Source organism: Asterias amurensis, chromosome 2 (assembly GCF_032118995.1).
Source record: "Asterias amurensis chromosome 2, ASM3211899v1".
In the NCBI taxonomy this organism is placed as follows: Eukaryota; Metazoa; Echinodermata; class Asteroidea; order Forcipulatida; family Asteriidae; genus Asterias; species Asterias amurensis.
This window is the reverse complement of record NC_092649.1, coordinates 8,159,771-8,187,519: the sequence shown is the minus strand read 5'-3', so window position 1 is coordinate 8,187,519 and position 27,749 is coordinate 8,159,771. Positions and strand designations below refer to the sequence as shown.

General features: G+C 37.6%; 2 protein-coding genes across 2 annotated transcripts in view; one reads left to right on the top strand and one right to left on the bottom strand.

The window, feature by feature from the left end:
• LOC139933753 (helicase ARIP4-like) overlaps positions 1 to 11,987 on the top strand; it is a 28,558-nt gene extending 16,571 nt beyond the window's left edge. The window contains exons 15-21 of the mRNA XM_071927943.1: positions 94 to 331; positions 3,282 to 3,381; positions 4,819 to 5,024; positions 5,891 to 6,072; positions 7,608 to 7,807; positions 9,328 to 9,491; positions 10,141 to 11,987. Of these exons, the coding sequence (XP_071784044.1) occupies positions 94 to 331; positions 3,282 to 3,381; positions 4,819 to 5,024; positions 5,891 to 6,072; positions 7,608 to 7,807; positions 9,328 to 9,491; positions 10,141 to 11,246 (2,196 nt within the window). The 3' untranslated portion in view covers positions 11,247 to 11,987. The remainder of the gene's footprint in view (positions 1 to 93; positions 332 to 3,281; positions 3,382 to 4,818; positions 5,025 to 5,890; positions 6,073 to 7,607; positions 7,808 to 9,327; positions 9,492 to 10,140) is intronic.
• A 5,106-nt stretch (positions 11,988 to 17,093) lies between these two features.
• LOC139954179 (ruvB-like 1) lies at positions 17,094 to 27,467 on the bottom strand. Its single transcript, XM_071953879.1, has 10 exons — positions 27,240 to 27,467; positions 25,415 to 25,634; positions 24,939 to 25,022; positions 23,301 to 23,458; positions 22,659 to 22,808; positions 21,974 to 22,087; positions 21,621 to 21,769; positions 20,393 to 20,495; positions 19,198 to 19,289; positions 17,094 to 18,481 (listed from the first exon to the last, which is right to left on the bottom strand). Exons 1-10 carry the CDS (start codon positions 27,378 to 27,380, stop codon positions 18,322 to 18,324), a joined length of 1,371 nt encoding a protein of 456 aa, XP_071809980.1. The 5' UTR covers positions 27,381 to 27,467; the 3' UTR covers positions 17,094 to 18,321.
• Between the last annotated feature and the right edge of the window lie 282 nt (positions 27,468 to 27,749).

Genomic DNA, 27,749 nt, shown 5'->3' with positions numbered 1-27,749 from the left:
GTACATCACAAAATTAAATTTGACATTTTCCAACGTGTCATGAACAAAAGGTTAATCTTCGTTAAGATTTTCTCAAATTCTTGTTCTCTTCAGGCGAGAGACATTATGAAGAATTACCAGCCCAGTAAGTTACACAACGGAGGCAAGATGGTCCTTCTCTTCGAGATCTTAGAAGCCTCAATCAATATTGGAGATAGACTCCTAGTCTTCAGCCAAAGCCTTAGTACCTTGTCCTTGATCGAGAAGTTCCTTGCGGATAGACCCATGCCTCCACTCGCTGATCCTCCAGCAGACTTTGATGGCAAGTGGGCTCGGAATAAAACATACTTCCGTGAGTAGAAAACCGTAGCTTTTTCTCATTTTACATGTTTTATTTGTCCATGTTTTTATATTTTGTTCATTGTAACATGTATGCAACTTTTCCTTGGGTCTGCTGAATTCCTCTTTTTATGTTCTCATTTTGTGCCATTCAAACTTAAAAAACACTGTATAAAACCATTTTGGTGAAGTTACAGTTGCATGCCTGTTGCAAAGTGTTAGTCTCATTTATTTATTGAATACACGCCCAGAATCACAATTAACGCCAACAACAGGATGCATATAGAAAATAAGAAGAAATTTTAAGTTTTAAGATGCGGGTGGAAACCATGTGAGGAATCAGCTCACCAACATGATATCCTGATTTAATTTCATATACTAGTCTCATAAATTAAAAACATTTCAGTAGAAACACATACATGTACATCACTCCTGGGGTGATGGGTCTTTTTCTTCAGCTGTGCTACGCGTCTGGAATCTTGTCTTTGTACCACAAAATTAAAATCTCTTCCCAAATTTTATCTTTATAGTCACAGGTTTTTAAGGACAAATGTGGTTGTGTCTGTTTTTTTCTTTCTTGTTCTGTCGTTGGTTTTACTGCATCTTAAACACCTACATGTAGCAGGGTAGATATGTGCATATTACAAGTCTTTGTTTTTGTTATTATTATCTTGTACAATCCTCAATATCGTCACTGCTCAGCACATTGACATTGTAATTACAAGTTGAGGTTGGGAGATATACTGGTGTAGAAGTTAAAGGAACGTTACAGAGTTGGTTTTTGCTAACAAAACGGTTGCTGGCAGTGTAAGCACTTTATGTAATCCATCATTATTACGGTATCCGTGGAATAGCCTTGGACCTGTTCAAGAGTTACTTATCAAATAGAAAACAATATGTTTCATATAATGCCGTCAATTCTATTGATCAACCTATTTTTTGTGGTGTTCCACAAGGTTCCGTGTTAGGTCCCTTGCTTTTTATTATTTACATCAATGACATCTGTAACTCCTCTGATATTATTTCATTTTGCTTATTTGCAGATGACACAAGTTTATTGTACAGTCATAATAATGTAGATGCCGCAATTCAGAACCTTAACTTGGAACTTTATAAAATAAGTACTTGGCTTTTAGCAAATAAGTTATGTATTAATGTACTAAAATCTAACTATGTTATATTTTGTGCAAATCAATATAAATACACTCAATCTATTCCCTTAGTTCTAAATGGTATCAACTTGAATCAACTGAAAGTCACGAAATTCTTAGGTGTATATATATTGATGAACATTTAACTTGGAAAAATCATATCATGAAGATGTATCAATTAAAATATCTAAACATATAGGTATAATGAATCGCTTAAAGTTTTTCCTACCTAGTAATATCTTATTGACCATCTATAATTCTTTTGTTCTGCCGTATTTAAACTATTGCATTCTCATTTGGGGGTGTTCTTCAACTCAGTGTAACAAACTATTTACTTTACAAAAGCGGGCTGTTCGAATCATTTCTAATGCTGGTTATCGTGATCATTCAGCTCCACTTTTTGAACAATTTAAACTTCTAAAATTAAATGATCTTTATCGCCTTAACTTAGGTAAGTTTATGTATAAATACAACCATAATGCATTACCTTCTTGTTTTAACTCTTTCTTTACCTTAACTTCAAATATTCATTCGTATGATACTCGAAGTACTCGTAAGAAAAATCTTTATGTCCATTTCAACAGAACATCTTTATTTAGAAATAGTCTTGTCCAACGTGGTACTACATATTGGAATAGTCTCAGTGATTCACTTAAATCTGCACTTACTTTGTCAAAATTTGCAAAAAAATTAAAAGCAGTCCTTAATTCTTAGTTAAAGTTATGATATATTTTCCGGATGATGTTTGTCTTTGTACCCATACATGTACATGTTTTGTATGTAAGTCAGTGTTGTGGTAGTCTGTTGGTGTATTTGTTTGTTTTGTTCGTCTTTTGTCTGTCCGTAGGTACGGGAACAAAAGCTTTGCTTCACCCTATGCCTAGATGTTGTCCTGTTTGTCATTATCTACTCAACTTCGGTGTAAATTGTTATTGTCTTTACTTCATCTGTGGTTTGCCATTATTTATTCATTACCATGTATATTAACTTTAATGATGTACACAAATGTAACTTTATGGCAACATTGAAATAAATGTATTGAAATGAAATGATATACATAAACTGACAAACCTGTTTAAGTTTGAGATAGATCGGCCATCTGGGTCACAAGAGAATAGTGAAAAACCGATTACAGATTTTGCATTGCATCGATGTCAAAATAACAAATAATAAAACGCTCACTGAGCGATAAACTCCAAACGTGAAGTTAGATTATTTATTTTTCATCAAATATGACATTCCAGACAAATATTTCAAGGGATGTTTTCAGCTATCATCATCATTAGACCGTGTAAGTTTTATGTGAATCTGTGATCTTCACGATTTTTGTTTCTGACCAATTTTGTAACGTTTCTTTAAGGATCGTGTATTATGTATTCACTGCTTGGAGGATGTTGAAATGCAAATTCATTTCATTTCATTTGTTCCCCCCCCCCCCAATGTTTACTGTTTTAAGAAAGAAATTGTATGATACCATACACAGTTTTAGTATCTTATCTGAGAATGATAAATTTATTTTCCTAAAGACTGCTCAGGATAAAAACCATTATGAGTTGTGTTGCGAAGTACATATTCTCTGCTTTTAGGTTAAAGGAAACCAAAACATAACTTATTATTTGTTCTTCCTTACCTCTCCTTCTTTGTTGTACTATAAGTTTTAATTTTGTTATTGTTGTATTCCTTCCCCAGGATATGGGGTTTGTTCCGTTAAAAAAAGAAAAGAAAAATTAGATACAATTATTATTGTTATCACAGCTGTTATCTTGGTTGCAGTAGTTGATTTTGGTGTTGACTTTGTTGGATTCGATACAGGTCTTGATGGCAGTACACCAGCCGCTGACAGAGAACGCATGATTAATCAATTCAATGCTAAAGATAACAAGGCTGTCTGGCTCTTCCTACTCTCTACAAGGTAAACATCATTCTTAGTTGGGCTAGTGACCTTAAAGGAACACGTTGCCTTGGATCGGACGAGTTGGTCTATAAAAAGCGTTTGCAACCCTTTTTTATAAAATGCATATGGTTGGAAAGATGTTGTAAAAGTAGAATACAATGATCCACACAAGTTTGCCTCGAAATTGCGTGGTTTTCCTTTTACTGTGCGAACTAACACGGTCGGCCATTTATGGGAGTAAAAAATGACCGACCGCGTTAGTCGATGAGGTAAAAGGAAAACCATGCAATTTCGAGGTATGTTTGTGTGGATCATTGTATTCTACTTTTACAACATCTTTCTACCCAACTGCATTTTATAAAAAACGGTTACAAACGCTTTTCAAAGACCAACTCGACCGATCCAAGGCAATGGTTCCTTTAATTGGGTTACTGACCTCAATTGGAATATTGTCCTAAGTTGGGCTAGTGACCCTAGTTGGGTTACTGACCTCAATTGGAATATTGTCCTAAGTTGGGCTAGTGACCCTAGTTGGGTTACTGACCTAAATTGGAATATTGTCGTAAGTTGGGCTAGTGACCCTAGTTGGGTTACTGACCTAAATTGGAATATTGTCCTTAGTTGGGATACTGACCTACTGATTTCCTTCATGTGTTTCACTCCTGATTTTGTAAGCTTAGACCTTAATTTCCATTTTAATGATTACACGTATACATGTTACTCTTTGTGATGGTGCAATGAGTACTTTTGTGGATTTATGCGCTTTATGAGTTTATGCGCTTTATGAGTTTTCATTATTATAATTTTTTTCATTTTTTTTTTTTTTTTTCATTATAGATTTGGTCACTTCAATTTAATTTGCATTCTACTTGGATTATCTTCTATATCATTTAAGTGTTTAGAATTTTTTCTGCTTTTGTTTGTTGTTATTTTGTTTTTTACACTGTGCAAACTTTCTCAAATTTTACACTCCTAAAACTGGTTTTACTCCCACATAGTCCATGCTTTATATTATTTTTTGTCTTAGTTGCCAACTTTTGATGTACATCTATAGACATGTTTTTTTTATACTTAACTTTCATACCTTTTTGTACATAAATTGTTTTATACATATTTTACTACTCATTTTATTACTTGTATTACAACCAGATGTGGGGAGGCAGGTCTATGGTCCACAGTAATTATTTTGCTTTTGTCTCTCCTAGCCCATCTGGAAGTATTTTTGTTTTGTCATGTATTGTTGAAATGGCTGAATAAATAATAATAATACTAATAAGAGGAAAACAAATTTAATAAAAACAGTTATGAGATTATAAATAATTTGTACAAAAACCGCTTTGCCAAAAAAGTGTTTCTGATATGTACGTCAGTTTATGGTGCAACTGTCGATTTATGAGTTGTACATTAAACATACACGATGTACATTCTTTCTCTTTTCCTGTTGTTTATTTAAAGGGCTGGGTGTCTGGGAATAAACCTGATTGGTGCTAACCGAGTGATCGTTATGGATGCTTCATGGAATCCATGCCACGATGCTCAGGCTGTGTGTCGCGTCTACCGTTACGGTCAGAAGAAGAAATGCCACGTGTATCGGATGGTGACTGATAACACACTAGAGAAGAAGATTTATGATCGACAGATCTCAAAGAAGGGAATGTCTGGTGAGTTGTGAGGGAGGTCTTACTAAAGATTTTAAGACAATGGACACTAATAGTAGTTGTCTGTAACCAGTCTTCTTACTCGGTGTATCTCAACATATGCATAAAATAACAAACCTGTGACAATTTGAGCTCAATTGGTCGTCGAAGTTGCAAGATAATAATGAAAGAAAAAACACCCTTGTTACAAGAAGTTGTGTGCTTTCAGATGCTTGATTTGGAGACCACAAATTGTAAACATGAGGTATTGAAATCAAATTCATGGAAAATTACCTTTTTCTCGAAATCTACGTCAATTCAGAGGGAGCCTTTTCTCACAATGTTTTATACTTTCAACCTCTCCACATTACTAATCTTAAGAGAGGTTTTATGCTGATAAATATTTTGAGTAATTACCAATAGTGTACACTGCCTTTAATAAACATGACATGAATCTCTACTCAATGCAAATAAAGATGTATTTATCTCGACTTCATTAGTTGTAAAGTTTTTGACAAAAAAAGTGGCAAAACACAGAGCAACGTTTTCAGGAGAGTCATGTTGCATTGTACGTGCTTAAAAAAAATTGTCTCCTGAGACAAAAACAACTTTTTTTGTGTGATATTATTTTACTCATTTCTCAAAAACTACAGCACCTTAGTAATTAATATTTTAAGGGAAGCTTTCTACTATCGTTAACTGTAAGCCGTGTAAGTTTATTGTCAATCTGTGGATGTTTGTGTTTTGTGTCATACAAAAATGCAGACCTTTTAAGGACGCAATTAAATTGTGATATGACTTATCAGTGAAGATTTTTCTGAGGTTAAACCATTGTTCTGAAAAACAAGGGGAAAAAAAACACTGAAATTTTAACCCTTATAATTTTGCAGACCGCGTCGTTGATGAGCTCAATCCACAAATGAATCTCACCAAGAAAGAGGTAGAGACGCTCCTTGAGTTTGATGCAGACGCAGATGACATGCCCTACGAGGACTTCAGTAATCTATCAGAAAAGTTCACTGACCCCATGCTGTCCAATATTTGCAACAACTTCAGTAATTTTCTCAGCAAGGTACGTTTCTAAGTTTCAGCAGGTTGTTTTGTAAATCTACCCAGTAAATTTTGGATAAGGTGCCACAACACCATTTGATTAGCCCATCAGAGTTCTTTTAAGATTCTTTAGTCTGATTCAAATTTCATTCTGTTCATTGAGCATGCCAATGTCTGTTGGGCTGTTGAACACATTTTCTCCTTGTGTAAAAAAAAACAAAAAAACAAAAAAAAAACACCATTCAACCCTGCCTCATGGTCTGAACACCGATGAAGGAAATGACTAATAACTTTTTGTCTTTGTATTCTCCTTTTCTCCACACATTTTTAAGTTTAAACAGGTTATTATGTAAGTTTACCCAGTAGGGAGAAACTTTGGATTTGGTGCCACAACACCATTCAACCCCGCCTCATCGTCTGAACATCGAAGAAGGAAATGACAAAAAAAGTTTTTGTCTTTGCTTTCTCCTTTTCCCACACGTTTTTAAGTTTCAATAGGTTATCTTGTAAATCTACCCAGTAGGGAGAAACTTTGGATAAATGTGCCGCATCACCATTCAACCCCGCCTCATGGTCTGAACACCGAAGAAGGAAATGACTAATAATTTTTTGTCTTTGTTTTCTCCTTTTCCCCACAGGATCCCCTTCTATTAATTTGTCTTATTCAGTAACTAATTACTTTTAGAAAATAGAATTAGCTTTTGCAAACTGCTTACTTGCCAAAAGGACCTATAAATGTGAAAAATGGTTAATTGCGTGACAGAGGTTGGTAACATAAAATGGAGACAAATAAATATATTGCAAAGTATTTCATCAAAAGCAAATAGTTTTGATCCACACTCTGCTCGGATCAAAACTATTGGCTTTTGATGAAATACTTTGCAATATATTCATTTGTCTCCATTTTATGTTACCAACCTCTTGTGATCAAACCAGTCCCTTCCCCTTACCCCTTCCCCTGTCTCCTTCCCCTTCATACATCCCTTGCCTTTTCTGTGTGAAATTGTAATTTAAATTGTGACCCCAAAACTCTTTTAAACCTTGCACCATAAGTATGTAGGGTAGACCTTGTACTCAACAAAATTGTCCTACTTTTTTTCATGAACCAAATAGCATGCCTGTGGAACGACTCTGCTGGACTTCAAATGAGAAGCCACAAACTATTGTTTTTCATGTTTAAAAGCAATAACATCAAACAAGTGTGTTCTTTTTCTCAGGTTTTTTTTCAATTAAATTGTCCTGCTTTGAATCTCTCAATTAAATTGTCCTGCTTTTTTCATGCCTGCAGCAAGACTCTTGAAACGAAACGCCATGAACAATTGTCTTTATGTATAAAAAGCAGTAATATTAAACAAATGGGTGGGTTTTGGTTTATTTATTTTTATATATTAATAATGATTTTACCAATTATTTTGTAATTGTAATTTTCAACTTATATATAAATTTGTACATCTGTTATTTTTTACATTACTGTAAATGGCGGTTATCCACTGTTGGATATCGAATAAACAAAAAATAAATAATAATAAAATAAAAAAACCGTGTATCTTTTCTCAGGCTCCGTTCGTCACTGAATCTCTGCTGTGGGACCGCAAGGATAGGAGGCTCACCAGAGCTGAGAAACGCCAAGCTAAGAGAGGCTATGAGGAAGAGAAAAGGCTCAGGGTGTCTTACTCTCGACCCTCATACACAGCTTTCTACCCTAAGAATGGCAATCCACCAGTCCAAACAGGCAATTACATGAAGCCACCATTTGGGTGAGTTCATTATCAAAGGGGTGCAATTTAATAAGGGTGATCATGTAACGCTAATTCTGTCACGTTGGGAATCGTCTTAGATACTTTTAAATTTATCAGTAAAACCTGCAAATAGTAACTACTTGCTTTGTTGTGTTTTGTTTGCTAATTAAAGGCCAGCAAATTTTGATTAAATTTAAAACAAAAAAGTAATGATTCAAGCAGTACGTGGAGACATCAACACCCAAGGTCTGGCCCCAATTTCATAGCGCTGCTTAGCGGCCGGTTTTGTGCTTACTGTGCAATTTGCTATTTCATAGCGCTGCTAACCATACATGTAAGCACACAAAAAGGCATACTAAGCTTCAGGTGCTTACTGCACGAAAATAAACGACGTCACAATGCAAACTCACGGTAAACACGCCGCCCAATTTTTTCTGCTTACCTGTGAAGTAGGCTTGCACCTTAGCAAATTATTCTGCTACAGTAAGCACGAAAATGTGCTTACCTTTAAGCAGCGCTATGAAATTGGGCCCTGGTACCTCATTGGGGCAACGCAACAAAGCTAATGCTCTCCATGCCCCTTTGTGATTGCCTCCATGCCCCTTAAAGTTTTCATCGCAGAGGTGCCCTTTACTATAGGTCTCGGTCAATTTCGAAAAATGAGCAGCCAATTTAACCATCAAGCTATTCTATATCATGTTAAATCGAATGCTACGGAAAAGGTTCATTCAGTTTCGTTTTATGACTAGTCAAATGTAATGTTGCTCTAGCAATTCATCAAAGCAGCAGTCAAATTTGCAGATGCTTCTTGAGGCATGTGTGTCATGAAAAAGAATGACGATACGCTAAATTGAACAGAGTGCTAAAGGAATTTGTCTCGACTCAAAACGAAATTGAATGGCCGAATTCTGAATTTGATAGCATGAAAATGAAATTGACTGCTACTTTGCCGAATTTGACCGAGAAAACCTAACTTAAGGCAAACTTTTTATGTCCTAATAAACAAGGTACCCAGCCTGAAACCCAGTATACAACAAACTAATGATTGAACCAACATGTTTAGAGATTAATTCCTCAATGCAAAATATGTTTGTTTTGCTTCCTTGCTTGTCATCAGACAAACCTCTTTGAGGATAGTGTTTTATTTCACTTTTGTCTTTTTCCTAGGCAGCCAATCTTTTGTTCTGTTGCTACCGAGTTAAATTTCCATTTCCATTGTGTTTTGCTCAGTATTTTATTAGGCCTTGTTTTTCTCTTTGCCTTGTTAGCTTTTTATGTTGAGTTTTATAATTTACAATTGATGCTTTATAATATAGGCAGTACTTGTACTTTTTAAATTTTATTATACTAATTAAGTTTGTATATATTTGTTTCATATATTGTTTTATGCTTGATTGAGTATTACTTTTATTACTATTATTAATCTACAAGGAATATTTTAACCTTTAAGAACACCTTTAAATTCATACCTTGAAAAGGAAAATCCATACACACCATTTTAATTGCAAAGTTTTGTTGGGTTGTCAATCTTTCCTCAGGATGCCCGGTCAATTCTACAACCCTCGGCCGACTGTCACTATACCACCAGTCCAGTCCACTCCGGTGCCTAGATTTCATCCGGGCTTTAATTCAGGAACCAATCAACGTCTAGCAGATCTACAGCAAGCTGGCGTCACAATGCAGAGAATTGTAGCAACTACTGGTAAGCTTGTTCCAGGCCACCTGGATGTCTCGTTAGTGTTATCACAAATAGGGGCTAGTATTTTATTGAAGCTGACAATTTGCTTTCTTCGATTTTTCTCGATGGAGCAAAGTATTTAGGTGACCAGGGGTGGATTTCACAAAGAGTTAGGACTAGTCTTATCTCGAGTTAGGACGAGTTACTCGTCCTAACTTAGGACTAGCTAGCTCTACGTTTATGATATCTCTTAGGACAAGTCCTAACTCTTTGTGAAATCAACCCCAGAACAGCTCCATTAAATTTCATTGTAGTCACATAAATGTTTTTAAAACAAGTACACACAATGGTCTGCTTATCAAATTGTTGCCAGGATTTTATTGACATTTTGTTAGTTTTGTTGATTGCAACTTTTTTTCTTGTTCAATGATTAGTTGGCTTATTCCACCCCTTATTTTATTTCAATTTGCTATGTTGTTAAATGTAAAATTAAAATTGTAATTCAGCCTTTGTGCTGTCAGGAAAGTTTTTTAATACACCATTTTATTTATCTTTAACTCGCTGTCTATCACAAGTGTACAATGTAGTGATAGAATGGTTTATTCAGCAACCATCATACAAAGCTTTTAAACCTTTCATTTGAAGTTTTCTTGTTTTCTTAATTGAATTGCAGACATTGTTCTCCCTGGTGTCAACACTCAATCATCGGGTCCAGTCATCAAAGCCGGTCAGACAGTCACTTTTATCAAGACACAGAAAGGCTTGTATCTACGGACAACAGATGGTAGAATTTTGGCTGTGAGAGGCCCGGGTGGAGGATCTCAGGGCAAGGGGCTGCAGGGGCTGGCTCCGTTTGGCCAGTTCACTTCATTAGGTACATCAGGAGGAGACGGTGGCGGTGCTAACACACTGGGAAAGCCATGGGCCAATGCTACGACCGGTGCCCCGGGTGGGAATCAAAGTGGGATTAGTAGTATGGATGCATGCAATCTGCCGTCTGCCTCTACAGGGTCAGTTTGTGGAAGCAGCAACCCCTCATCGGCAAAACTTGACATTGTAGATACCAATCAAATGAACATGCAAGAGCTGTTAGACAAGAACGACATCACTGCTTCGTTGGCGAGCAGTATTAGTAGTGAAAACTTTCTGCCGAAGCTGAACTTCACCTCCTCCTCGTCCGGAAATTCCATGAACCCAACTCATCATTCAGGCTATCCACAGAGTCTACAGTCACTAAACAGCTTAGCGTTAGGGGAAAACACCCAGGACACGGCAGGTATGCAAACTATGTCACCGATGGTCTCTGCCCTACCACCAAGAAACTTACCCCTTTTCGGCAGTTCCACACCCCTGCAGAGCTCAGTGGGTGCTCACCATATACCCACCACAGCTTCCATTATCTCCTCCTCAGGTCGACTTAATTCAGTTACGCCCTCAAATCACAGACTACTTTCACAGCAATCAGCATTTCCTAACTCCTCCTTGAGTATGTCCGGAGGCACAGTACCACTAGCCGCGATTGGTATGCTCGGCGGCCCACCCTCCGGCAATCTTTGTGCAGCACCACCGTCCAGCGCCACCTCCGTCACAGCTTCGAGCGCTGTCTTGCAACCCAAATCTTCTTTCCACACCGAATCTCACATTCCATTGACTCTGAATAATTTGTTAGATGGCAATCCTATCAATGCAGCCAGTAAGAGTCAAGCTGGGAATGACAATGGAGCTGCTGCTGAACAAAGTGCAATTGGAAACCTTGGGTCATATGATCAGATTTTTTAAGCGATCGGCTAATAGTGGAGTCTACTTTATTAACGTCGAAGACATTTGCCTTTCCGTCTAAATTCAGGCAGTTTGTGGCACCATTTACTAAAGGCAACTTAGCTAAGTCCTCAATGAGGCACTTGGTTTCAACTGGTACCGTTGACCTCAATCAGATACAGTGATGTAACTGTAGCCCCCCCAGCCTTTGTTTGGAACCATGTCCAGTGATGTTTCTTCACTGATGATCACTTCGGGACTAGTCCCGGTTGTTTTTAGAAGGGCAAAACTCCATGGTTCTTGCATGGAGTAAGTAACCTCATGGCAACTAATCATCTTTAGAAACCTGCTTGATAATTCTTGTACAACAATAGACTGTAAGTCTCGCAGGTGTTTGAACACTGGGATATGTTCACAAACACGGAATGTCATCTTCGAGAGGGCACCGAAAGGCCATTTTCATTTTGCACTTCCACCGGAAAATCTTCAAAGTCTATGGGTAACTTTGAAGTGGGCACCAAGGCGGCTAAGACCTGAGGCCTCAGAGGCGGTGTCAGTTTCAAGGCACTCAGTTAAAGGCACTGGACTTGTTTGGTAATGACTCAAAATATGCAAATTACCATAACAACTTACTTGGTAATGAGCAGGCCTGGAGCATCTTTCTGAAACCACACACATTGTGCAACAAGGGTGTTGATTTCCTTCGTTATTTTCTTGCAACTTCGATGACCAATTGAGCTTAAAGGAACACATTGCCTTGGATCGGTCGAGTTGGTCTTTGAAAAGCGTTATTAACCGTTTGTTATAAAATGCATATGGTTAGAAAGATGTTGTAAAAGTAGAATACAATGATCCAGACAAACATGCCTCGAAATAGCACGGTTTTCCTTTTACCTAGTCGACTAACACGGTCGGCCATTTATGGGAGTCAAATTTTTGACTCCCATAAATGGCCGACCGTGTTAGTTCGCAAAGGAAAACCATGCAGTTTCGAGGCATATTTGTGTAGATCATTGTATTCTACTTTTAAAACATCTTTCCAACCATGCATTTCATAACAAACGGTTACAAACGCTTTTTATAGACCAACTCGTCCGATCCAAGGCAACGTGTTCCTTTAAATTTTCACAGATTTGTTACTTTATGCATAATGTTGGGACACACCAAGTTAGAAGACTAGTCTTTACTCATTACTAAAGGTGTCCAGTGCCTTTAAGCAGCACTTTGTATCTGTGTTCACTTCTGTCTTCCAAAATGTCATGTCCTACCATGGAGGAAGGAATAGAAGGAGCTCGAACGACCCGCAAAACCGCAGAGTAACAAAAGAATACCCTGACAATGCCCCCGTCTAACCAGTGGAAAAAGATAGGAGACACATACGACACCATGGTTGAGTGAAGAACCAAGTGCGCAAACTCACATACGCCAGTTCGCCCATTGTCTGTATAAGGTATGTCGGTGATTACGAGGTGTTGTTAAACGACCGCGGTACCGCAGGTTCGACTTTTGATGTCCCTTCAATCGAGCTCCTTCTATTCCTTCCTCCATGGTACTACCTACTAGGTAGATTGATACTACTGGTTGATATTTAAGTTATTTCACTCAAATCTTAAACTCCAAAATTCTTTGGAATGACAGAATGTTGTATTGATGTGTTTTCCCTTTGTAAATTTACGACGAAGAAAGAACAGCATTTGTTGATGGCAATATTTCTCAACAGGAATACTTGCTCTCTTTTTTTCCTCATTATATTATATCAAACAAATATAAAAATGCAGTTTAAAATTGTCAATACTACTGCAGAGATTTTAAGAAATGGCCAACATGCAATAATGTTGGGTTTTTTTGAGGAATACGTCAGGAATTATTTAAGATGAGATTTATGTCCTCATCTTCTAATTAATTATTTCGTCCGTATAAGATCTTCTGAAAACGAATATGGCACAAGTGAAATTTTAATAACTTCTATGAATCCTATGGTGGCTCCATGTTATGGTGCAGCACACAAAAATAATAGTATCAAAGTCTTATATAGCGCACGTATCTACCAAACAAGGTACTCAAGGTGCTGAGTATATACAAACTTTTTTTGTGGTTTTATCCATACCTGGGGCTGGATCATCCCATAGGCGCAGTAGGCACTGTGTATTTAGGACCTAGTAAAACAAATCAAACAAAATTGGGGACTAAAAGAAAATGGAAGTCTGCTAATACAATAAAGGAAGTACTCGCGCACACGTTTGTACTAAACCTGATATCTCTATCTCCATTTTTTTCTTTTTTTTTTGCGATTTCTCAATGGGAGACTTTTGGAACGCTTAGTGGTAGCAGACTTACCAGGTAAAACCCATTGTTGTCGGTCATGTGCGCACGCTCAGAACTACGTAAACAATGGAAATTTTCCTGGTAAGTCTGCTGCCACCTAGCGTCCCAAAGTATCCCATTGGTTTTGTCCACAAAAGCAATGCTCAAACTGTTGAGCTTTGGTAAAGGGCACCCTATGAGGAATTTGTAAATTTCTACTTGAACTTTTCACGGGCACCAAGGCAGTGACCAGGGGGGCAACGGAGGCAATCGCCTCCGTTGCCTCCGTGAAGTATCAGGCCTGTTATACATTTTTCATAAAATAAGCGCTTAAAGGTGCTTTGAAGTGGCCCTGGAGCCTACATGTAGGACGATTTTTGGAACACGAGGGCCTTGAGCCTACGGAATACAGGTACCTAGTACTTATACAACAACGGTGTTGAGGTCCTGCGGATTACTTAATGACCAACACTGTTCCCTACATGTACCTCCAACTTGTAAAATCATAGCCAAGCAAAGAAAGAGTTGGCCCTCTCCTTTATCTCCCAATGTCTATATAGAATTGGAGTATCCAGCTCAAAGGAGGTTCACATGTGAATTCAAAAAAGTCCTATCTATAGGCAAAATGCCTGTAGAATCCTATGATTTAAATAGGGTTCCTATACAGATTCTTATAGATTAATTGTCACTTCTGAGATTCCTATAAGATTCTTATAAGATTCTTATAGGGTTTTTTGGTAAGGGTAATGCCTTACATACTTATGTAGCTTTCCTGAGAATCTCAGTTAACTGATAAAATGATCTTGTGTGCCTATCATTTTTATCCATACGAATGATTTCACCTCGGTGAATAGGTATAATTGAAATATTAATATATTTATTCAGGTTTACTTTTTTTAAGTTATTCGTTTTAGTTGTCAAAATTTATAGATAGTGTGTCAGTGTTTTTTTTTTTCTTATAAGTAAAGTTTCAGTGACATTTAATGTGTACTTTAACGAGGTCTCATCTTTTAAGTCATTCATAGATTTGTAATTTCTAGCTTGTTCGTATCAAAGTGGTACCGAAAATGCCTCAATAATGATGGCTATGTAAAAAATGAAATTGAGAAGTGAACAATTCTGGGGCAGATTTATCGAAGCGCCAAGATTAATCGTGAAGACGAGTTGTCAGTATTACCATTGTGATTGCTATTGAGACAACACTTTGCTATACTAATTGAATTTATTTGCAGTAAAGATAAGTCTTAAAGGCACTGGACACTATTGGTATAAACTACTTAAAACAGTTGTTAGCATAACAACTTCTCACTCAAATAGTAAGGCTGCAGGGCTGCAGCCGATTTCACGAAACTTAACGCAACTGCGTAAGTCCACTTGCGCAACGTTTATGGCGCAACTTACGCCAGATGCTTAATGTTACGTGAAATCGGCCCCTTAAGCCTTTAGTTAGGCATCTGACAAATGTTTGAATGCACACAAATTTGTGCAACAATGGTGTTTTGTCTTACATTTTTCTCTTGCACCTCCGATGACCAATTGATTCCAAATTTTCACAAGTTTGTTACATTATGCATATGTTGGGATACACCAAGAGAGAATACTGGTCTTTGACAATTACCAATAGTGTCCAGGGGCCAATTTCATAGAGCTGCTTAAGTAAAACATTTGCTTAAGCACGAAAATTGCTCGCTTATTTTACACACGTTACTGGCCAAAATTTCATGCCATATACATTACTTGTGACTGGTATTTAGCTGTTGTTTACTAAGCATACAAATTGAGTGGAGTCTTGGCCGGTAATTTGATTTTACTACGCAAGGATTTTTTCGCTTAAGCAAAATTTTGTGCTTAAGCAGCTCTATGAAATTGGGCCCTGTGTCTTTAAAGCTCTTTGTGAAAAGGAGCCATGGTGAAACCTTTACACAAGGAGGGTAAAAATAGGTACAAGATAAGTACTAAAGATTAAGTACAGTGGTGCATTGGTGTCTTGGACTTCACGTGTAATCATTTTCGTATTTTGTGACTTATCCTTGGCTAAAGCATTGTAACGTTTTGAAGAGTAGTTTATATCACTAGAATTTTGAACTGAATTTCAACTTCTCAAATAAATTTTCTCTTAAAACCTTGAAGTGTGATATTTTTCCTTTCGGTGATGGCCCAAAGTAATGTTTCTTATTGTTTTTTTCAAAATTGCAATGCACAGAGGGAGTTAAACATCCTTTAAAGCCATTGTAAAAATTCACAGATTTACAAATAATTTACAGGGTTTACAGAAGGTAATGGTGAAAGACTTCACTTGAAGTATTAGTCCATGAAATGCTTTATTTTTTGAGAAAACAGTAAAACATGATCAATTCTCGTTAACGAGAATTACGGATTTATTTTAAACACATGTCATGACACGGCGAAACGCGCGGATACAAGGGTGGGTTTTCCCATTATTTTCTCCCGACTCCGATGACCTATTAAGCCCAAATTTTCACAGGTTTGTTATTTGATATAGAGGTTGTGATACACGAAGTGTGGGCCTTGGACAACACTGTTTACCGAAAGGGTCCAATGGCTTTAAAGGGAAGGTACATGTTTGGTAATTACTCAAAACAAATATTAGCTTAGAACTGACTTTGTAATGAGCATTGGAGGGCTGTTGGTCATGTTGGTAGTATAAAACATTGTGGGAAACGGCTACCCCTAAAGTAATGTAGTTTTTGAAAAAGAGGCAATTTCTCACTAAAATAATAAAAGACTTCTAGCTAGAAGTCTTTTATTCCTATCTGAAAGCACACAAATTCGTCAAACAAGGGTGTTTTTTCTTTCAGCATTTTCTCCCAACTCCGATGACCAATTGAGCTAAAAATTTTACAGGTTTGTTATTTTATGCATTGATGTTGAGATACACCAAGTGAGAACACTGGTCTTTGACAATTACCAATAGTGTACCTTCCCTTTAACATTGGTCTGCTGGCCAAATGCAAGACACCCAAAGACCAGTCAGAATTCTGTCCAACTAGTCAAGCTGGCTAATTTAGTGCTTCTCCATTGCTACATGTAAACCACTTCTTACTAGTTCAATATACAAGTCGCATGTAAATGACAAAGTTCAACAAAAACCTTAAGATATGGACGAGAGAAACAGCTGGCGGCAAGTAAAAATGACAAGCTTACTGGTCCTCTGATAAAGCGGAACCATTCCAGCCACCTGTCCATTGAATAAGGCTTTGCATTTCATGTACGGCCAGAACTCTGAGCCAGCGCTGCAGTTTCCAGCACCCTCCCCGAACCCATGCCTCCAAATAAGGGAGGTAGTCGTTAGTCTTGGTCCAAGAAGTCACGACCTATTACTGTATAACGCAACTTAAGATAACCCGGCAGTAGTAGTAGTCAAAACCGCCAAAAGAGTGCAGGTATGATGAGTCATCTGTCGATCGTACTACATTCGAAGTTGTAACTTGTATCATTAGCCCTAGGAATTCGGCAACGTGTAACCCACAGTCGCATTAAAACGTATTATAAAAAAAACAAAGACAGTATTTATAAATGACACACTCTCAACTTCAATTACTTAAAATTCTTTTTTTAATGAAAAGAAACAAAACATAATTCAAAACAAACTTGACCAAAGTCACACAAATACTTGTTATGGGAAGTGGCATTATTTTTAAAGTAGCTTAGCCACAAAGTAAACCACAAGAGGGCGACATACAGGGCAATCATCATAATCCAAAAGACTGGAAATGTTGTAATTACTACACGCTGCTTACCTTTGTTTCATCCCCAATTCCCCTAAATTCTAGGTTTCAAGAAATTTATAGTATATTTCAATTTTAAACACACTATCAAAACACAATTTATGTTGCTTAGAAATATTTCAACGGGGTTCAATGCAGTCTATTGATAAACATTGTGAACGTTCAAGCTTGTTTGGCCCCCAAAACTCACAAGTAGAACCATTCTTACGAGATAAGGAACTTGAGATAAAGAAGCCTCGAAATTCCTTAAATCCTGTAATAAATGGACACGTGTAATTTTCCATGGCCACCATAGCCTGTTGCCAATGGCTTTGGTGCTCCTTGAAAAGTTTCTCCCAAAAGATTTTCCCAACAGAAGTGCCCTTTACAAAAATGAGAATGGCCTTGCCCTCTTTAAAGGCAATGGACAACCTCTTGTAACTGTCAAAGACCAGTATTCTCAATTGGTGTACAGTTCATCCCAAAATATGCATAAAATAACACAAGAATAATAAGAGAAAAAACACCCTTGTTGCACAAAGGGTGCACATATTCAGATGCCTCAAAAAAGGTTTTAGGCCTAAAGTCTTTTATTAATTGAGTGAGAAATTACCTTTCTAAAATACTGTTACTTCTGAGGGAGCAGTGTCCAACAATATTGTATACTTTCAACAGCTCTCCATTGCTGGTAACCAAGAAAGTTTGTATGCTAATTTGTTTTGAGAAATTATCAACAGTGTCCAGTGCCTTTAAGCCTACAAGATGTTAAGAGAAAATAACCTCAAAATGTCTTACTCCCGTTTCTGACAGAGGCATTTAAAGGCAAAATATCCTGAGGCCGATTTCACAAAGCAATAAAATTTATCGCAAGGCAAATTGTCAGTATCACCATAGTGATTTGTTTAGTGACATCACACTTTACTTAGCAACTACGATTGGTTTGCAGTTAAGATCAATTTTAGGTCTTTATGAAATCGGCCCCTGGTTTACACAAGAATGACAAACATCGCAGTGTTACAAAATGAATCTTTAAATACAAAATGATGTCGAAATCTCAACTGGAATCACTTCATGTATTTGTCACCTCCTTCGGCCAGTATCTTAGCGGATGACTTGGCATCATAGAAGAGACCACTGATCTCATCAATCTCATCCGTGGTGATGGTGTCCTTGCCATTGATGTGAGAGAGGATGCTGGATGGGGTCAGGAGCTGGGCAGCAAATCTGGACATGGGGCAACAAAGTTAGGAATAAGACACTTTTAATAAAGGGGGGGGAGGGGGTTTTCAAGATAAAAATTATAGAATTCAAAAATAGGGTGTCCACCATTCAGATAGGTTTGGAAACGGAGTAGTAAAACTTTCACTTTCACAATTAAAACAAAATGGATGCCGAGTTTCCTGATGCTGAGTCTTGTTCACTGTATACAAATGTTTCAGACGCTTCCGGTCATATTGGTTGTTGGGACTTAATCCCACATTGAAGAGTCTGGGCTTAGATGGTGCAATGACCTTTTCTCTCTAAAAACTTAAAACATTAAATTAACCATTTAACTATGGGCATTATTGCATTGACGCTCAACAGTTGTGCGTTCGCGCGCATGCTAATAGTTTTACATTGAGTACCGGCCATCCCGGCGTATTAAATGCGTTACGTGTAAAATAACACCTTGCGAAAAGCTTCCGCGTCACGCCTATGCTTAAACACTTTTTACTGTGGTTATATCATCCGTTTAAACACCCCCCACGTGATGCCCTCTCGACCAATCAGAATGGATAAACTGTCCCAGGTATTTATGAATGTATGTTAAAGCGCCTTGAGCGGCACTGAGTGACGGCTATGCATGTTATATAAGAAGCCGCTAATATTATTATTACTATTATTTCTTATTAAGGTAACAGACTAAATTAAGTCAGGGCAGGGTTAAATATCAACGCTACCTCAGTGTTGTCTTTGTTCCGATTTCCGCCAGTTTCTCAAGAGACCCGTCCTCTATCAGAATGCTTTCTGTAGTTGCCCTGATCTTAAGAATCTGAAGACAAAAAATATATTCAAAAATAAAAATGACAACTTTGAATCATGTTGATAAATATACAGTTAGATAACTAGAAAGAGTTGCTACAGCATTTTGTTATTAATTAGTCAAACAATCAATCAATCAATCAATCAATCAATAAACATCAATCGATCTGTAGAATTTGAAACTTTGCATGGTGGAAATACGATATGGAAAGGTTTGCGGTAATACCATTAATGATTATCTCTAAATGAGATGGGGTGTTTCTAAAAAGAACCGTTGGTTTCAAGAAAGGTTTGCGGTAACACCATGTAATGACCATCTCTCAATGAGTTGGGGTGGTTCTAAAAAGAACCGTTGGTTTCAAGAAAGGTTTGCGGTAACACCATGTAATGACCATCTCTCAATGAGTTGGGGTGGTTCTAAAAAGAACCGTTGGTTTCAAGAAAGGTTTGCGGTAACATGATGTAATGACCATCTCTCAATGAGTTGGGGGTGGTTCTGGGTTCATTTAGAGATAGTCAGTACAAGGTGTTACTGCAAACCTTTCCATTTTAATTGATCTGTTATTACAACCAGATGAGAGACAACGAATTTAGGGATACAAAAAATACTTTTTGTTGTTCCAAGCTCATCTGGAAGCAGAGTTATAACAATTATGATGTGGCCTTACACCACCACACACTGTGGTCTAGAGGTTAATACACCTGCTCTAAAAATCTAGAGGTCGTGAGTATAAATCCACCTGAGTAGTATGCCTGTTAAACTGGGAAAGCATCGGTGGTAAGAAAACAAAATAAAAAATTTAAAAACATTCTTTATCCCTGATGCAATGCTGAAACCCTTTTAAGACAGTGGACACCCTTGTCACACGAAGTTATGTACATGTACATCAAAATCTCAAAATCTAATTCTGAGGTCTCAAAACCAAACTCGTGGAAAATTACTTCTTTCTCGGAAACTACAATATTTCAGAGGGAGCCGTTTCTCATAATGTTTTATACTATCAACAGCTCCCCATTACTCGTTACCAAGTAATATTTTACGCTAATAATTATTTTGAGTAATTACCAAGTGTCCACTAACTTTAAGAACATGGTATTTTCTCGAGTACAAACCTGCTTGACTTCTTCTTGTGTGTACGGTAATGTTTTGATAATCATGACTCTATCCAGCAAGTCCAGGGGTATGCCATGAGGTGCAATCACATCCTCGGTACCTCTGAAAGAATTGAAAAGGAATATATCACACAGTTTGTAATGGTCAAGATACAGGCTTATAATAGATGTTGAATGAAATATTTTAGGATTTGATCAAGATTCAACCCAAACTTAACTTAACTTAACTTAACTTAACTTAAATGCATTTATAAAGCGCTTTAACACTGTTTCAAAGCGCTATACAGTCAAGAAAAACATTAAAATGCAGGATTAAAAAACATGAGCAAAAATAGCAATATGGCTTTTTAAAAAATACACAGCAGTTAAAAAAGTAGCAATTTAGTAAAAACCTTAACGTTCGAACAGTAACTCTGATGACTTAGCCACCAGAACTTGAATTCGATACTCTTAACCACTCTGCCACGACGCCCTACTAAATGGAGTTGAGATCTCATAATAACAGTGTGGGAACGGAGTCTCGCTACTACCAAGTAGTATCAAGACCCCCCTGCCAAGTAGCATTGATGTTTCAGTATGCTGAAGGAACGTGGAATTTTGCATCAGTTGAAATGAACATGAACAACTCTTTCTAGGTGATGTTTGAAGCTTTGCATGGTGTGAAGGATAAGAATAAACTTTAATTCATAAATACCTCAGACAGTTTCGCTATTCCTATTGGTGGAGAGTGCGTCACGTGGGTGTGTATAAACCTTTGTTTATGACCAGTAAAAAGTGTTAAAAACATGGGCGTGACACGCGAGCTTGCGCGTGGGCTTATAAGACAGTTTCTGCATTCCTATTGATCAAGAGCAACGGCCGGGACAGTTGTGCCACATCACGCAATACGCGCGACGCGCACAGCATTCCCTTGTATGGAGTTGTTTACCCTAGGGTCTTACCATTTCATAGCTGGAGGGGTGTTGTGTTGAAAGAAATCATTGAACAATTGTAATTTACGCATTTATTTTACTTTTTGACCAAAAAGTGTTGATGTTTTTTTACCGAAAAAGGTATTTATGAATGGGAATCACATTGATTCCCTTAATAGTCAACTTGCTGGTACAAGCATGCAATAAATCTCTTTTGAGGGGGTGTTGGCTCTGAAAAGAGCCGGTTTGGTCTTAACGTTCCGAACAGTATATTCTGCTCGTCTTCAGGAGAAAAATCTTACTCTAATTCTTCCTACCTGATGGTGCATTTGCCTCTGTTTGTTGCAAATATGACAATAGGAGACAACGCCGACTCCAGAGCTCTGTGGAGGTACGTGAAGGTCTCAATGTCTAACATATGAACCTCATCAATAAATAAGACTCCAGGAACAAGCTCAGCAACACCCTGGTGAGAAAACAAATACAATGTGTAAATTATTCAATTAAATATTTGTATTGAAAAGAAAAACAAGCAAACAAGCAACAAAAAAAACAAAAAAATACACCCTAACACCCCCACCAAAACAACAGCCAAAACAAACAGACCAATTAAGTAGATTAAAAAAGATCATTCTGACCAAAATTTTAAAATTGAGACAAACCCACGTACCTGATCGATGTACTTGTTGACCACCTTGTTAATCTCCTTCCTCAGCTTGTCTGTAATCTCAGTTTTCTTAGGTTTCATTAACTGACCCATCATCGACATGATGTCTTGCCCTCCCTGCAACCAAAGACACAATTCAAGACATTCAGTTTGGAGGAGAAGAAATGTTGGAATGCATCGGGGGGACGCAACCAGAAAGAGTTAAAATAATCTTTAAAGGTATAGAAAGGTTTGCGGTAACACCATGACTATCTCTAATGAGTTGGGGTGGATCTGAAAAGAACCGTTGGTTTCAACTTGACGTTTCAATAAGTACATACTGTTAGAAAGGTCGAGTTGAAACCAACGGTTCTTTTCACAACCACCCCAACTCATTAGAGATGTTGCGGTGTTACCGCAAACCTTTCTATATTGTATTTCCACCATGCAAAGTTTCAAATCCTACTGATCTTTAAAGGGTTTTTGATTCCTTTTGTAGAACAAGTTTTTGGCCATCACATGAATCCATTCTCAAAGTGAATGAAGATGTATGTAATATAATTTGCCTGTCAAAGTTTCAGCTATATTAGTCCTCAAGTGTTTAAAAAAAAAAGGTGAAAATCACAGCCCAATGTTTTCAGGAGAGTCGCGCAATACATCAAGTACATGCTAAAATAATTTTCAGAAATTTACTTTAAAACACACTTACCTGAGGTCTTGCATTGGCAACATCCAGGTCATGTAACGTTACATCTTGGATAATCTCTTTCTTCTTATGGACATCTCCCTTGGGTAACGGGACGTACTCCTCGGCTTCAAGATCAAACTCTGTCGCGTAGGTATCCGACCTTCCTTGCCTCTGTAGGATACCAATATTATAAGGTTGATTTGTGAGGGCTTTAACTCAAGAGACGCTTTCTCCTATTATATCTTCAAGTAGGACTCACTGACTCATATAACACTGTGGTCCAGTACTAACATGTTTTGATTCCCAGAAAATTAATTTGTTAGCTGCTTCATCTTCAGTGAATTTTTACAGGATTTTTATATTTTTGTGTTTCTTACAGCTCTGATTGTGATACATCTGTATACTTTATACTCTATTGCTTTATATTGATCACATTTGTGGATCTTATTTTTGACTCTCTCATAATTTTACTTTTCGTGTCAAATATTTTCTTATTTTTATTGTAAAGCTCCTGGGAGCTTTTTGCAATGGGTTCGGCGCTATATAAATGTGTTTTACTACTATTAAAATTTGTATAACTAGTGGCCAGCCAGGGTAGTGACCTGCTGCTCAAAGTCTATCATGGTATTAAAGAAAGAACTTGACTGAGGCAATTGTTCTCACCTTCACGGCTCCACTGTTTGCTTCGATGTAGATCACATCACCAACTTCTGCTTTCTCTTTCTGAAGGCTCTCATAGATGGATGGATCAAGTTTCAACTGTTTGGTTCCCTTTGCCGTCTTCAGGCCAATGATGACGTGGCTCACAGTCTTACCATAACCTACACAGAAAAGCGAATTGTAAGACAATTTTCCCCCCTTGACTCGCCATCCTGGAGCAGTTTAACCATCGAATCTTCTTTCATAAACCCAGACCTGGAATTCCATCTTTGAAAGGGCAAGGTCATTACCATTTTTGCAAAAGGCACTTATATTGGAAAATCTCACAGTCTATGGGAAACTTTTGAAGGGGCACCAAGGCCAAGACTAGGGGCAACGGAGGCGAGGAGCAACGGAGGCCATTGCCCCCATGGTCGATGTGTAATTCCAGACCTGAACCTCAAAGCATTTTTGCAACTCAATAACCACACCATTAGACTATGACTACATGTGTACATTGAAATTCTATTGCTATTTTCCAGTAGGATGTCAATCATAGCAGGTACAGCAGGTACAGCTCTCGCTGGTACCCACTCTGTGAAAATGAGTCAGATGTCGCCCAATGCATCATTAAAGGCAGTGGACACTATTGGTAATTGTCAAAGACTAACCTTCACAGTTGGTGTATCTCAACATATGCATAAAATAACAAACATGTGAAAATTTGAGCTCAATCGGTCATCGAAGTTGCGAGATAATAATGAAAGAACAATAACCCTTGTCACACGAAGTTGTGTGCGTTTAGATGGTTGATTTCGAGACCTCAATTTTAAAACTTGAGGTCTCGAAATCGAATTCGTGGAAAATTACTTCTTTCTCGAAAACTATGGCACTTCAGAGGGAGCCGTTTCTCACAATATTTTATACCATCAACCTCTCCCCATTACTTGTCACCAAGAAAGGTTTTATGCCAATAACTATTTTGAGTAATTACCAATAGTGTCCACTGCCTTTAAGCTATGAACAGTTTAATGTGGAAAATATAAAATGAAAAAAAAGATCAACATTTACATGTTTATTTGTATGGTAAACCTTTAGAACACTTACTTTAGGCAATAAAGCTATGAATACAACAATTTTGTGACCATACTTATGTCTAATTTGTATCCTTTTGCGCGAAATGTTAGTTGAAAACATCACTTTACTTGTAATTCATTTTTCACAAAAATAGTGTATTGGCTAATTTCAAACGGGAGTAACTCAGCAACGCGATACACCCCAAAGCTTAAACAAATACTAATTTACTGCTGCTGGTGTGTTCTTTCCAGCCATGCATATAACTCAATTCTTGAAATAGTCAACATCTGACTCATTTTCACGTAGCGGGTCACATTTGTACTCCTGGGTGGAGAGAACAATTATGATAAAGTGCCTCGCTCAAGGATTCAGTACAAGTGTTGTAATCTGTCATCCATTCTGTACATTGCAGAACTTCAGGCCGACACCCTGGACTACTCGGCCAAGTCACCCCAGTGGTTGCTTTAATTGCACTAAATGCTTAAACAATTTGTAGGTTAGCACTTTATAATGCATGACATTGCATGACATTACACTTTATCTAATAAAAAGCACTCTTCAAAGGTAACAGGTTAGTTTATTTACCTCCCATAGGGTTTTCGGTCTCACATGGGGTCAGCTCTGTAACCTCGCCTTCATATACTTCTTTTACTTCTTTAATTCGAAGCCCTAAAGGGTAGAAAGTTAAGAAGCAACAAAAGGGTAAATAAAAAACTTGGTAACTCTTACATTAAAAGTAACAAATATTGATGCCCACAAAGATTATAAAAAGATTCACTCCCTTTTCATTTCCAAAACAACTGGAAGTCATTCCCTTGGTACTCGGATAATTACAACACAACCATGACAACTACCTCTAATTTATTGTCAAGGATAGACACATTTTACTTTTTGTTTTTTTGTTTTGAAGGGGGGGGGGTCTCTTCATTTGATGAAATTTAACAATGAATCATCAAGACTTATTTCTTTTTTAACATTTCTAAAAACCTTTTGACAATACTCCAAAGCATGGTTAAGTTAATACTTGAACCAAATATCACCAACGCCCGACTCCCACTTACCAATGGCCCTCCTGAAGTTTTCCATCAGCACCTCCGTCTTCTTTATCTCTGTTGAGAAGACTTCACTGCCCACCATGGGACAAAAGGGAACCTTACTGCCGAGCTCCTGAGCAACTGCCAACGCTAGGGCAGTCTTTCCTGTTCCAGGGGGACCGGCCAGTAGAATGGCACGACCAGCCATCTTTTTACTCTTGATCAGCTCTACAACTATACCAGCCGCCTATTTTGAAAAGAAAAACAATTGTTAACAAAAATATTACAATTTATAAAAAACTAAAAAATTGCCTTGCTCTCTCAAAAAAGATTAAATTCCAGAACCGTCCAATATAAATATCGATGTTATAAATCGTATAGGCCTAGTGAAATTGTCTTAAAGGAACACGTTGCCTTGGATCGGACGAGTTGGTCAAAACAAAAGCGTTTGTAACCGTTTTTTATAAAATGCATATGGTTGAAAAGATGTTTTAAAAGTAGAATACAATGATCCACACAAGTTTGCCTCAAAATTGCGTGATTTTCCTTCTACTGTGCGAACTAACATGGTCGGCCATTTATGGGAGTCAAAATTTTGACCCCCATTAATGGCCGACGTGTTAGTCGACGAGGTAAAAGGAAAACCACGCAATTTCGAGGCATGTTTGTGTGGATCATTGTATTCTACTTTTACAACATCTTTCTACCCATATGCATTTTATAAAAAACGGTTACAAACCCTTTTCAAAGACCAACTCGACCGATGCGAGGCAACGTGTTCCTTTAACAATAACACCAACCAAGTGAAATAATATTAATATTGTAATGTTAAACTTGTTTCTAACTAATACGGTGTCAGGACACTTCGTACCTTTGCCACTTCGTACCCTGGACACTTCGTACCTTTTGAAGGTACGAAGTGTCTTTGGACACTTCGTACCTTGGACACTTCGTACCTTCCCTCGAGACACTTCGTACCTTCCCTCGAGACACTTCGTACCTTCCCGTGAGACACTTCGTACCTTCTCACGAGACACTTCGTACCTTCTCACGAGAGCGGAATTTTACTGAAGGTACGAAGTGACTCGGCTAACGGTACGAAGTGACTTATCTGATGGTCACTTCGTACCCCGCCCACGGTACGAAGTGACCAATTTGGGTACGGTACGAAGTGTCCCGAAGGTACGAAGTGTCCAGGGTACGAAGTGGCAAAGGTACGAAGTGTCCGACATCCACTAATACAGATGGACTTCCTGAACCTGCAGGCGTGCAGCAGTAAACGGATAACCTTCCGAATCACGCCACCACTTTTTTTTCCACAAATTTTTACTTAAAAAAAATAAAAGGGATATCTCGTTGAGGTATGAAATGAAAAAGTGGTGGCATTATACAGAAACTTTTCCTACATTTCTTCATTCATTATTTTTATATATAATTTAATTACTTGGGAAAGATTTCTGTCTTTAAATTTGGAAAAGTTTCCGTATGGCGCCACCACTTTTTCATTCGATATGAATTAATATAGTATCTAATTTACCTCAATGAGATATCCCTTTTTGTAAAAATGAGTGAAAAAGTGGTGGCGCCATACGGAAAGTTATCCTTAAATTTTACCAAACAAAATTAAAATTGGATTGAGTTCTGCGCAAACACGCAGTGCATTTATCCTCACATCACAGGAAGGAAGGAAGATTTAGACTCGAGTCGAAGCTGAAGGTGAAATTGAAATTAAAACTGCATTGCAATGCAACAGAACATTGAAAGTGCAACGCAAATGTTGCATACATCATCATACATCCTGTAGTCTGCTGCAATCGAATTTGAAATGAATGGTCACAGTGAAAATGAATACCTCTCGAGCATTTTCTTGGCCGACAAGTCCGGCAGCTGCTTGGATAGCATTTCCAGTATCATCTAGTCCCAGTCCTTTAACATGACTGTGACTTGCTATCCTCTGGGTCTTGGTTGTGCTTTTAACTTCTTCTATCTTCATTTTGCCTGACGTTTAATAACCCGAAATCATGAATGTTTACACCGTGTTTGTCGTCAGTGTAACCCGCGTGTGGACAATTTGCACTGGTAGTTTGTATTCCTTGAGTCCATTTCTTTGAACACAATAATTTATGGACACCAATGAAAATTATGCTCTTTGTCTGGTATCTTGTTTCTTGCTATGTGTGTACTAGAAAAAGATAACTACCAGACTATTATAAAATATTGTTAAAATAAAAAGATAAAAACATTATTTATATCATGATAATCAACAATGAAGACTCAAATTATACTTCATTACCTAAACATTAAATTTGGTCGCTTTAAATTTGTAGTAATATATAATATATTTGACTTATAAAATGTGTAT

Coding starts and splice junctions, on each gene's coding strand:
- LOC139954179 (XM_071953879.1), bottom strand. CDS start 27,380: ATGAAGATAGAAGAAGTTAAAAGCACAACCAAGACCCAGAGGATAGCA. Junction 25,635..27,239: donor GCCAAGAAAATGCTCGAGAG/GTATTCATTTTC, acceptor TTTTCAAAATAG/GCGGCTGGTATAGTTGTAGA. Junction 22,088..22,658: donor TTGCCAATGCAAGACCTCAG/GTAAGTGTGTTT, acceptor CTTTGGTTGCAG/GGAGGGCAAGACATCATGTC.